Consider the following 11,622-nt stretch of genomic DNA (forward strand, 5'->3'; position numbering starts at 1 on the left):
TATATATATATATATATATATATATATATATATATATATATATATATATTTACATATTATATAACATTAATATGTATACACAAATTTACATTTTGTAATTATATAAATTTCCATAAAAACTCATACCTTAACTTAAAATCTTGAAAATTCATTCTGGATGGAAAACCTTTTCTACATATGCGAATACCTTCTAAGACACCATTACACCTCAACTGATGAAGAACAAGTTGGCCCTCAACAACTCCTGGTTCCTTCTTTTCATTAGGAATGATACATCTTACAAAATGAGGACTAGTCATTCCAAGAGTGGTTAGCAGATTTTTTAATTGCTCCTTGTGACGGAATGATACAGTTTGAAAAGCACTACCTTTCCGGCGCCCAGCAGCTTCTAAAATTTAAAAGTTTTACAAATAAAATATTTATTAAGGTAAAATGAAAATGAAAAAATTAAAAAAAAAAATCATACGATCAGGATCATAGTCTTGGAAAAGCAAACTGACTAATGGATCAGTAGCATGGCTAAAAAGACTAGCTGTGTGATCATTTATTGGGTCTTTGTTTTTTTCTAACCATCCTTCTACTGAGTAACCCACAGATCCAGCATAATGATGTAATATAAAATCACCTAAAAAATTTATAAATATTTATGTTTGTATGCATGTATGTATGTATGTATGTATGTATGTATGTATGTATGTATGTATGTATGTATGTATGTATGTATTTATGTATGTATGTATGTATGTATGTATGTATGTATGTATGTATGTATGTATGTATGTATGTATGTATGTATTTATGTATGTATGTATGTATGTATGTATTTATGTATGTATGTATGTATGTATGTATGTATGTATGTATGTATGTATGTATGTATGTATGTATGTATGTATGTATGTATGTATGTATGTATGTATGTATGTAAGTATGTATGTATTTATGTATGTATTATAACTTTTGTTTATAAAAATTTTAAATTAACACTTAAAACTTTTATATGTACTGTATACTAAAAAATAAAATTTTACCTGTTCCTGATTTACCAGCTGACTTTTTGTTTGTAGGTTTCTCATACGATGGATTATTTCCTCCATGTTGCTTATGTAACTTAGCAAGATAAGTAGCATCTGTTGCTTTTGGTACAATGCATTCTTCTTCCAAAATTGCAAATATACCCATGGGCTAAAATTAATATCTTTTAAACTTGTCTATTGCATGAAACTTGTAGTATTTTGGTATTTCCTACTAGTTTTATATTAATATAAAACTTATTTTAATTTAATTTATATTATTTTACCGAAACTTAAAAAGGTGAACTACTGAGAAAAAATAAAGATGGCAATATGCAACTAGTTATTATTATTATTAATAAAGTTATTTAATTTTTTTTTTAAATTACCTTTTCTATAAGATCAATTGTTTGTTCCAGGTCCATTCCAAAATCAATAAATTCCCAATTAATTCCTTCTCTTTTATATTCTTCTTGTTCCAAAACAAACATGTGATGGTTAAAAAACTGTTGCAATTTTTCATTTGTTAAGTTGATGCACAGTTGTTCGAATGAGTTGTACTATTTAAAATTATTACTATTTTGTTTTTTACTTGTTTACTTTTTAAATAATAAATAAAACAACCTTAAAAATTTTTTCAAATATTAATCACAAACATAATATACAATATATACCTAAGTCATAAATTGAAAAATTACCTCAAAAATTTCAAAACCAGCAATATCCAAAACACCAATAAAATAAACACGACGCTCTTTAGTGTCTAAAGCTTTGTTTACACGTTGGACAATCCACAAAAACATACGCTCAAACAATGCCTTTGAAAGTGCAGCAACTGCATTTAAAACTTGGTTGACATTCTGACCTTTATTTACAAATTCAGAACCAACTTTAACTTTAGGTTTTACTAATGATTTGTGAAATTCTCCGACAGGTATACCAAGTAGGTAACCAACTCTCTCGCCATCTATATATAAAATAAATATCAAATATATTGAAAACTGGATTTACATTTATCAGGTTTTTTCTGTTTTAGGATTTGATTGATTAAATCAAAAAGGTTTAAGTGTTAAATTAAAAAAAAAATTGGTTTAAAAATGTTTGCATTATATGTAAAAAAAGTCTCAATAAAAATATCGACTAAAAAAATCACCTGCAGGATCCACAACTTCAGCTTGTTCATCACGAGGCTTTTGTTTTAATTTGATATTGCCAAAATTTAAGATTGCAGAACATATTTTGAACATAGAATCTTGTTCATCTTTAGAAAGCCCAAGAACAGAAATAGCTTCCTACATAAATTTACAACTATTTTTACAATTCACCAAAGAAATAGAAGACAATCTACAGCTATGACATAGCTGCAGATTTTCACTGTTTAACAATTAAACAATATTTCAATTAAATAATATTTCTTTGTATTTTGCGAAACTAGAAAATTCTTGCAAATTTTTTCAAAACAAAATTTGCAAAAATTTTCTAGTTTCGCAGTAGTCATACAAAAATTTGCAGTAGTGTGGTTACCAGACTTTTTGTTATAATAAATCTAATTTAACTCGCATTTCTATTCTGCTATTTCTATACTGCTCTTCTTATAATTTTCTGATAACATTGACTTTTTCTTTATACTTTATCTTTATATTATTGTTATTGTTCTTAATGATTTTGAAATCTTATTTATTATATTCTTGTAACCCTGGTTACTAGTATTCTTGCTCAAAACTACAAAAAAAGCAAGTGATTGAATATCAGTGGTGTACCTTCTAGTTTTTTCCCAGGCAACTGAAACAGTTTTTATTTCTCATTTGAGTCATCCACTACGATAATCAGTAGTCTGGTGCAATTTTTTACACCACTACGATAATCAGTAGTCTGGCATTTTTTTGGGGTATTTTTTCTCAGGTGAAATTCTGAAGAAAAAAAAATTTAAATGCCTGACTACAAAAATACATCTGATAAGAAATGGTTTATTTAAAAGTAAATTAATTAATTGAATTAATTAAAGATCATCATTTTTATCGTAATCGATATCTGTTTTAAATCATTTCTTTTTGTCCTAATCTTAACAAAGGTTTCATTTTGGAAGCAAAAAAGTCAAAACTGCAAAGAAAAGTTTTATAAATAGAAAAATATTCTATTATTCATTCTCAATCTTCAATCAAATTTAATTTAGTTGAATGTTTAAAACAGTATGTTTTCATTGTTTCAAACATTTTTTATTATACTAAGAACTCATATGGAAATTTTTTTTTAGAAAAAAAGTGCATCATTAATTGTATTTTATTAATGATTTTTCATGTGCATCTTAATGTTTTTTATTTTGTTAATTTTGTTTGACGAAAGTTAAAATAAAAATTTATTATACTTTGAAAAACAAAAGAAATTCTGTGTTATTAATGATTCAACTGCCCATTTGCGTGATTCAAAATGCTACTATAAGGTTTAAAAGATCATAAGCATTTGGAATTGAAGAGAAAAAAGATTGAAAAAGAAAAAGAATATAAAAAAAGTTTTAATACTCATTTTAAATTGAGAAAAAACTTCAAAAGAAACATGCCTCAAAATGCAACAACACTTGAAAAACACATTTGAAAAAACAGTACAATTGCACTTTGAAATATTAAATAGTTCATTGGCTAGGAGAAAATGAGTTGTCCTGTGTCACCAGACGACCATGAGTGTACACTCCTGGATATAATTCAAAACAGTTGCTTTCACTCCTTGATTTGTCTCTAGTCTCTAACCTAGACCTGCTTTTAGTTTTTTCTTTAAACTACGTTAGATGGTTCAGACTCTGATCTGTCATTCTGATATAGCATTTTTTTTTTAACTTTAAAAAAATTTTAAAACTTGCCTAAATCTGGGATTTATTCCTAGGTTTTTTATACATTATACATACATAAAATATATATTGTAAAATATATGTATATAAAATATACATGCATTATACATACATAAATTATACATACATTATACATACATAAAATATACATCCATTAAACACAAAACATACATTATACTATACATAATTATTTTACAATAAGTATGTATATTTTACCAAGATAAAATAAATTTACATACTTGTTTTAAAATACTAATTTACATATTGCCTGCATGGTCTCAAATAATGATTTTTACAAGTTAAATGATGTATCAGATTTTATGCGCTAAAAACATATGTATTCTAAGCCTTTTCCTATCAATCGGCATCGGTATCGGCATCGGCAAAAAAAGTGTTATCGGTACATCACTAATAAAAATACTAAATGTGGTAGTTATGAGAGTAATCCGATAAATTTATTACTTTTGACCAGTTAATTTAGTTCATATAGTTTATATTTATGGTTAATAAAATATGTGGCTGCTAAGCAATTCAAGTATCCATAGCAACCCAAAATTAAAACTAATGTCACAATTGAAACCACAATCCTCAAATTAGTAAACAGTACAAAAATGGTATTTAAATCTTTTCTATATGACGAGTTATAAGTTTTGTCCAGTAAAAGTGAAATCTGACCCACTGTGTATCTGTATAAACTTTCAATTTATACAGTCATTGTATTTACTAAGTTTATTAGAAATATTGAAAAACTTTATTACTTGTAAATAAATAGTTAGATAACTTTTTAACTAAGAGAAAGATAGCAAGAACAAGGCTAGTGCAAATTTAAGGAAAAGTAGCAAAATCAACACTAGTGCAAACTAAAGAATCTTATACTGCTTTAACTGTTTCTTAATTATTCAATTTAATATATGAAATTTTTTACCAAAGTTGCATTGTATTCATCACGATCATCAATACCCTCAACAGATGGTACTCCTTTGTTTAAAAACTCATAATCAGCAGCTTTTCTTGAAGGTATACATAGTTTATTAAAATAATCATCATCAGTTCCATACAATAGTTGGTAAAATATGTGGTAGTTACGCTCTGCGCTTCCTTGGTGAATAACTCGATTTTTCTCCAGCAAATCTAGTATATTTAAAAACTATATAGCATATAAATAAAACTTCATTATTGCTTAGTTTTTTTTTTAAACATTGAGCTCTCTATTTTTTTAAATACTCTTTAAATAACTTAATTAGTTACTTTCATTAATTACATAATTAAGTAATTAATGAAATAAAATATTATTTATACATAACTAAAACATTGAATTATATCATTCTAGAAACAAAGATTAAAAACCAAAACACCAGCACTGCATGTGTTTACATTAATTAAAGGTCAATTCATATTATTAAAAAAAGATTTTAAATCAAAACTCTTCTGTTTTGGTTTGTAACCACTTAAAATGTTATGTAAAACTAATTAATGATACACAAGTTGTATTTTTCATCAACTTATAAAAACAAATCTGACTTTTTTTTGCCATTAATTTGTTTTAGTTATGTTGCAGTAATTTTTTCAATTAATGTATTGCAGAAATATACCCCAGTAATTTATTCCAGTAGTTTATTGGAGTAATTTTTTACTTTATTATGTTGCAGTAAAACTTTACAGCAGCTTATTCAAGAAATATCTTGCATTGATGTATTTCAGTAATATGTTCCAGTAAATTTTTCTGGAAATGAAGTCCAATAATTTGTTGAAAAGTTATGTTGCAGCAATATCTTTGAGTTATTTTTTCTGGTAATTTATTAGGTCAATCCATATGTTTTATTACCTTGTTACAGTAATATGGTCAAGTAACTTGTTCAAGAAGTATGTTGTATGTGTTCTAGTAAATTGTTCTGGTGTCAAGTTCCAATAAATTGTTGGAGCAATTTAATCCATTGATATGTTATAGTAATTTTTTTAAGTCAAGATCTGGATACTGCTATTAGTAACATGTAATCCAGTAAAACCTACAACATATCCTGCTGCCTTGTAGGACTTACTTTACAAGATTAAGAAGTCAACTCTGATTTAAAAAAGTTCCTACCTTAAGATTCATGGTTAAGTAAAAGCTAGAGAGGGTGTATTAAAACTCATGTTGAGTAGATGTTAACTGGATTCATTCATATAGAAGACCTCTAAGGTAAAGACTTAAAGGGATCCCGAAGTGCCAAGACAAGTTGTGTTTATTTTGAAGAGAATGATTAAAAAAAATGTTTGGGCAGAATTTTTTAAGTAAAATAAAATAATAAATGTATACAAACAAATGTAAAACAAACTTTGTTGTTTTAATCGAAACTCGCCATCTCCACAGTAGCAATTCTCTTGGAGTCTTTAAAATATATGCCGTAATCTACAGACTTTATAAATTATTCAAGCGCGTTTAATTTCAAAGAGTTTTTGTAAATGACGTCATTGTAGAATTTCAATAAAAAATCTTAAAAAATTTTTTTGTTAGCATATTATTTTTTATAGATTATTAAAGAATTTGTTTAGTTACTTATCATTATATAAAAGTTTTTTTTTTTTAAATCATAAACTACTATAGAATTTTTTTAGTTTTTTCAAATTATTATTATTTTGTTATTTTTACGAAGTTCGCATTAAAAATAATAAGACATTTTAGCTTGAATAATCAGACATCTTAAACTTGTTTATTGGTGTAAATTAATTTTGTGTTATATTATTGTTATTAAATTATTATCTGTATAAAGGTCCTGTTAAAAAATTTATTTTGTATTTTTTAACCTTATAAAAGTTTACTTAACAGCATTTAGGGATTGTTTATACGCTAAGTACGTACGCTTGGGAGAGGTGGTCTGCAAAGAGCATATACGAGATGGAGGGCAGGGGTCAATTATAAAAGTACGGAGACACTAATGTAAAAAATATTATAAAATGTTGGGTAGGTAGGTTAAGAGCGTAGATAGTTTTAGGGAGATGGAGGGTACTCAAAAAAACTATATCAAAATGTGGAAAAGTAGAAAGAAAGTTCGAAGTTCAGGCATACGTACGAAGGTCGAAGTTCAGGCATACGTACATAATGGACGACCCCTTATTTGCTAAACTTTTCATCGGGTTACATATATTCTCGAAATACTTATTTAATCAAGCGAGATATATTTAATAAAATTTATTCTATAAAACATGTATTGCTCATTTTATTTTATTTTTAAAGTTAAATAATTACTGTTAAAGATTGCAAAAAAAGTGTAGTATTATCGAGTCAATTTTGAAATCAAAATCGTTTAACGATTTTTCATTGTCAATTTTGCTAGTTTTTTGATAAGAGAAATGTAAAATATTTGCCAAATTCAACATATAAATTAGGAAATATTAAATATAATGTTTTTTAACGCGCGCTTCAACACATTAACAATTTTAATCGCCATCTGTCTTAAATTATTGCCATAAAACATTATTTATTGCTTTAATTAATAAAAAGCTGTTTGTTTCATGCTCTGTTATGCATTGATGATCTTTAAATTTTTTTACTTAACATAGCCATTATGTACAAAAAAGTTAATGTTTGTTATTATCACTATTATTAAAACAGCGCATTTTATTTTAAAGAATGTTACTTAATTTGTAATACCTAAGGCAATATTTATTTACTTTATTTCAACGCAACAAAGACATTCTTTTTTAAGTGGCATAGTTTTAATATCCATATTTACACCATTGTTCAGCGACAACACTTAAACGGCTTAACTTTTTTTGTTTTAGCAATATCAAAATTCAAATTTTCATAGCTGATACGATTTTCAACTACTTTGTTTCTTTTATCCATACAGTTTTTTTTTGTCTTTTTTTAAAGAGGTTCAAATCGGTATGAAGTTGCCGACATTTTAATCATTTAGTTATCCAAACCCAAATGCAAAATACAAAATTACCTTAATATTTATATGCAAATTATCAAAATTTATCAATTTCCGCTAAATTGGCATACTGAATAATATTTTCTAACTATAAATTAAAAAATTCAGCTATTATCTCTAATAAATGATGTTGTTTACCAAAATTATTTATTAATTAAAAATTTTTTAAATGTCATTGCGATAGGAGAATAAAAACACCAAGCAATAATGGCTTAAATTAAATTGGAATTAGATTAACTAAAAAAAAGTTATTTAAATTATTTAAATATTTTTCACATTATTTAAATAAAAAGAAAAAAAAGATTCAGAATATATAATGTGATCAACGACTTCTTTATATATTTATTTTATTTAAGAGTGTAATATAAAAATCTTATTTTTATTTGGTTCTCGCGCTCTATGAAAAAATATTCTTATGTTTAGTTTTCTATAAAATTTATAGCAGTCATCCGATTGATAATAAACGCTATTTTAAAAAACAAATAAAACAATAAAAAATAATATTGATTCAAAAAAAAATTATACAATGACATCATTTACTAAAACTCTTTGGAATTAAACGCACTTAAATAATTTATAAAGTCTGTAAATTGCAGCGTATATTTTAAAGACTCTTAGAGAATTGCTACTGTGGAGATGGCGAGCTTCGATTAAAACAACAAAGTTTGTTTTTGTTGGTATGCATTTATTATTTTGTTTTACTTAAAAAAATTCTGCCCAAACATTTTTTTTATCATTCTCTATAAAATAAACACAACTTGTCTCAGCACTTTGGGATCCCTTTAAAGGTAAGCAAAAAATTTATGTTGATTATCCTCACACCCTTCTTTTAACTAATAGGCTGGCAAATATTATTAAAATTGTATTACATTGTTTCTGCCTAGGATGATGAGGGGATCTTCTTAATTGAGGAACTGCATAGCTTTTTGTCTGATACTGCATGGTACCCTAGGCATTGTGATAATAGCTGATCGTTATAAAACTTTATTGTTACGTGTATAAAATTCTTGTCATAATATTATCAAAGTTAATTGATGTAATTTATTAGTCAAGTCATAAGCTATTTTTGTATATAATTACGCCCTCGAGAATTTTTGTTTCTGTATAAAAATTGTAAATAGAATTTAATAAACAGAGTCGAAAAATAAAAGTATAATAAAGTTGTCGTATTAACAAGCTATTTCGGCAGTATGGCATCTATGGCGAAAATGATTGGAAAATTTGATGGATCTGGAGATGTTGTAGTGTGGCTGAAAAAAATCAAACTGGTGGGAGAGCTGCAAAATATGGGCGATCTTTCATTGATCATTCCGCTGTTTCTTGAAGGCAGTGCGTTTGCATTATATGAGCAACTTGGGGAGAGCCAAAAAACCGCCGCTGCGGACATTGAAAAAGCTCTACTAGATGCATTTGCAGTCGATGGTTTTCAAGCTTACGAGCAGTTCAGAGATCGGAGATGGAATGACAGTGAATCTGTTGATGTGTATTTGGCCAGTTTACGTCAACTTATGGGTTTGGCCAACGTTGAAAGCGAAGAATTATTGCTAAGAGCGTTCATAACTGGATTGCCGGGTGAAATTTCAAAGCAGCTACGAGCACAAGTGAAAATATTTGGGATCAGTTTACAGGATGCATTAAACCATGCACGAGTACTCATGACGGAAAAAACAAAAGAAGAGTATGTTTCAACAACAATCTCTGGTCTCGATAAACATGTTAAAAAACCATCCGCTACTGATTTTAACTGCTACAAGTGTGGCAAGCCTGGACATGTTGCCCGAATCTGTTTTTCGAAGAAACAAATTGTTAATGATGGAATAAAATGCTTTAGATGTGGAGAATCTGGACACATTGCAAGATTTTGTTCGTTGCATCAGGGAAACTTAAATGGGGAATCGCGAGCGCCAGCTGTTTCCCTAAACAACTAACGGCGCTCCCAATATGCACTGTGCAAGTGAACACCTTTGCTGGAAAAGCACTGGTTGACAGCGGATGTACTCGAACTATTATTTCAAACAATATGGCTCAGAAAGCCGGTGTTCGTATCAGAAGAAATGAACTAATGGTGTTGGCTGTTAATGGAGAATTTGTGAAAACGGAGGGAGAAGCTACAGTAACATTGATAATTGAAGGAAAAAAGCTCAAAACATCAGTAATGATTCTGAAAAGTGTTGTCAACGGTATTGATGCTATTATTGGTATGGATGTCATTAATCGCTATGGAGGAGTGCATTTGTACAATGGAAAAATTGAATTTGGTTTTGTTTCAATTCATGCAGAGAAACAAGCTGTTGGTATAAAGGACAAGGATTTTGATGCTTATTTTGATGGTACAAAGTGGACTGCTAAATATAAATGGAAACAAGGTCAACCACAACTGAGAAATTCTGTCGCGCAGTACAAGGTGAAACCCCAGTTGTTACATCAATTTAATGACAAGATGGACGTATGGGTAAAAAATGGCTGGTTGAAACCATGCAACAAAGAAGAAAAAAGTACAATAGGGATTGTCCCGTTAATGGCTGTTGAGCAGGAAAATAAAGGAAAGATACGACCTGTCCTGGATTTTCGCGAATTGAATCAGTATGTTAATTCACATAATGCCTCAAGTGATGCATGTGATGAAAAAGTTAGAAAATGGAGAACTGTTGGTGACAAATTTGCAACGCTTGATCTTAGATGCGCCTATATGCAAATACATATTGATCCAAGTTTGTGGGAGCATCAGAAGGTAGTCTACAAAGAAGAAAAATACTATCTTACACGTCTTGGTTTTGGGTTAAATTCTGCCCCCAAAATAATGTCTTCAGTCTTAGGCAGTGTGTTGAATCTTAATGCTGGTATTAGTGAAGCAACAGACCACTACATTGATGACATAATTGTCAATTTGGAAAAGACATCAGTTGAAAAGGTCGTAAATCATTTAGCGTGTTATGGATTGGTAACAAAAGAGCCGGTGCAATGTGATACTGCACGAGTGTTGGGTTTGCAACTGTTTAGAAATGAAAAAAAGGAGCTATGTTGGAAACGTGGAAACATCATTCCAAAGTCACAAAATATCAAAACTGAAAAAGTAACACGACGGAAACTTTTTTCAATATGTGGACACTTATTAGGTCACTATCCTGTTGGAGGGTGGCTTAGAATTGCCTGCAGTTTTATAAAACGTCATAGTCAAGGAAATACTTGGGATGATCTAATCGGAGATCAAGCTCAGTCATGGTTAATCGAAATATTGTGTCGATTAGAAGTTTGTGATTCTGTGAGAGGGAAATGGAATGCTAAAGGGATTCAAAATGGAGCAACATTGTGGTGTGATGCTAGCAGCATGGCAATAGGGGTTGCTATAGAATACGATGGCGTAATAATTGAGGATGCAGCCTGGCTTCGAAGTATAAATGATGTTATGCATATTAATATTGCTGAATTAGATGCTGTGGTGCGTGGGATAAACCTAGCTGCTAAGTGGGATATAAAGAATTTGTCGGTGTTCACTGATTCAGTAACAGTTCATGGATGGCTAAAAAGTATGTTGACTGAAAGTCATAGGATTCGATCAAATGCATTATCAGAAATGCTTATTAAAAGAAGACTTTCTCTATTGCAAGACCTAATAAAAGAATATAATATAAACATCACGTTAAAATGGGTTCCGTCCTCCAAAAACAAAGCTGACGTGTTGACAAGAGTTCCAAAGACTTGGTTAAATGAGCTTTCACGAAGAAGTGCTAAAGAGCTATGTGGAGTAAGTATTGCTGAAGAAATTCGTAATTGTCACTCAAAGCATCATTTTGGCGTTAATCGGACAATGTTTACAGTGCAACGAAGACTTCCGCACGTATTAAGAAAAGAT

The 11,622-nt window shown here is 28.9% G+C and overlaps 1 protein-coding gene across 1 annotated transcript in view; it reads right to left on the bottom strand.

Annotated features, from left to right (window-relative positions):
- Positions 1-11,622, bottom strand: part of LOC100205834 (myosin heavy chain, striated muscle) — a 39,527-nt gene that overhangs the window by 11,802 nt on the left and 16,103 nt on the right. The window contains exons 7-13 of the mRNA XM_065803615.1: positions 4,781-4,986; positions 2,167-2,305; positions 1,712-1,980; positions 1,403-1,573; positions 1,032-1,185; positions 467-625; positions 127-388 (exon numbers count right to left, since the gene is read on the bottom strand). Of these exons, the coding sequence (XP_065659687.1) occupies positions 127-388; positions 467-625; positions 1,032-1,185; positions 1,403-1,573; positions 1,712-1,980; positions 2,167-2,305; positions 4,781-4,986 (1,360 nt within the window). The remainder of the gene's footprint in view (positions 1-126; positions 389-466; positions 626-1,031; positions 1,186-1,402; positions 1,574-1,711; positions 1,981-2,166; positions 2,306-4,780; positions 4,987-11,622) is intronic.

The sequence above is a fragment of the Hydra vulgaris genome, chromosome 08 (assembly GCF_038396675.1).
Source record: "Hydra vulgaris chromosome 08, alternate assembly HydraT2T_AEP".
NCBI lineage: Eukaryota > Metazoa > Cnidaria > Hydrozoa > Anthoathecata > Hydridae > Hydra > Hydra vulgaris.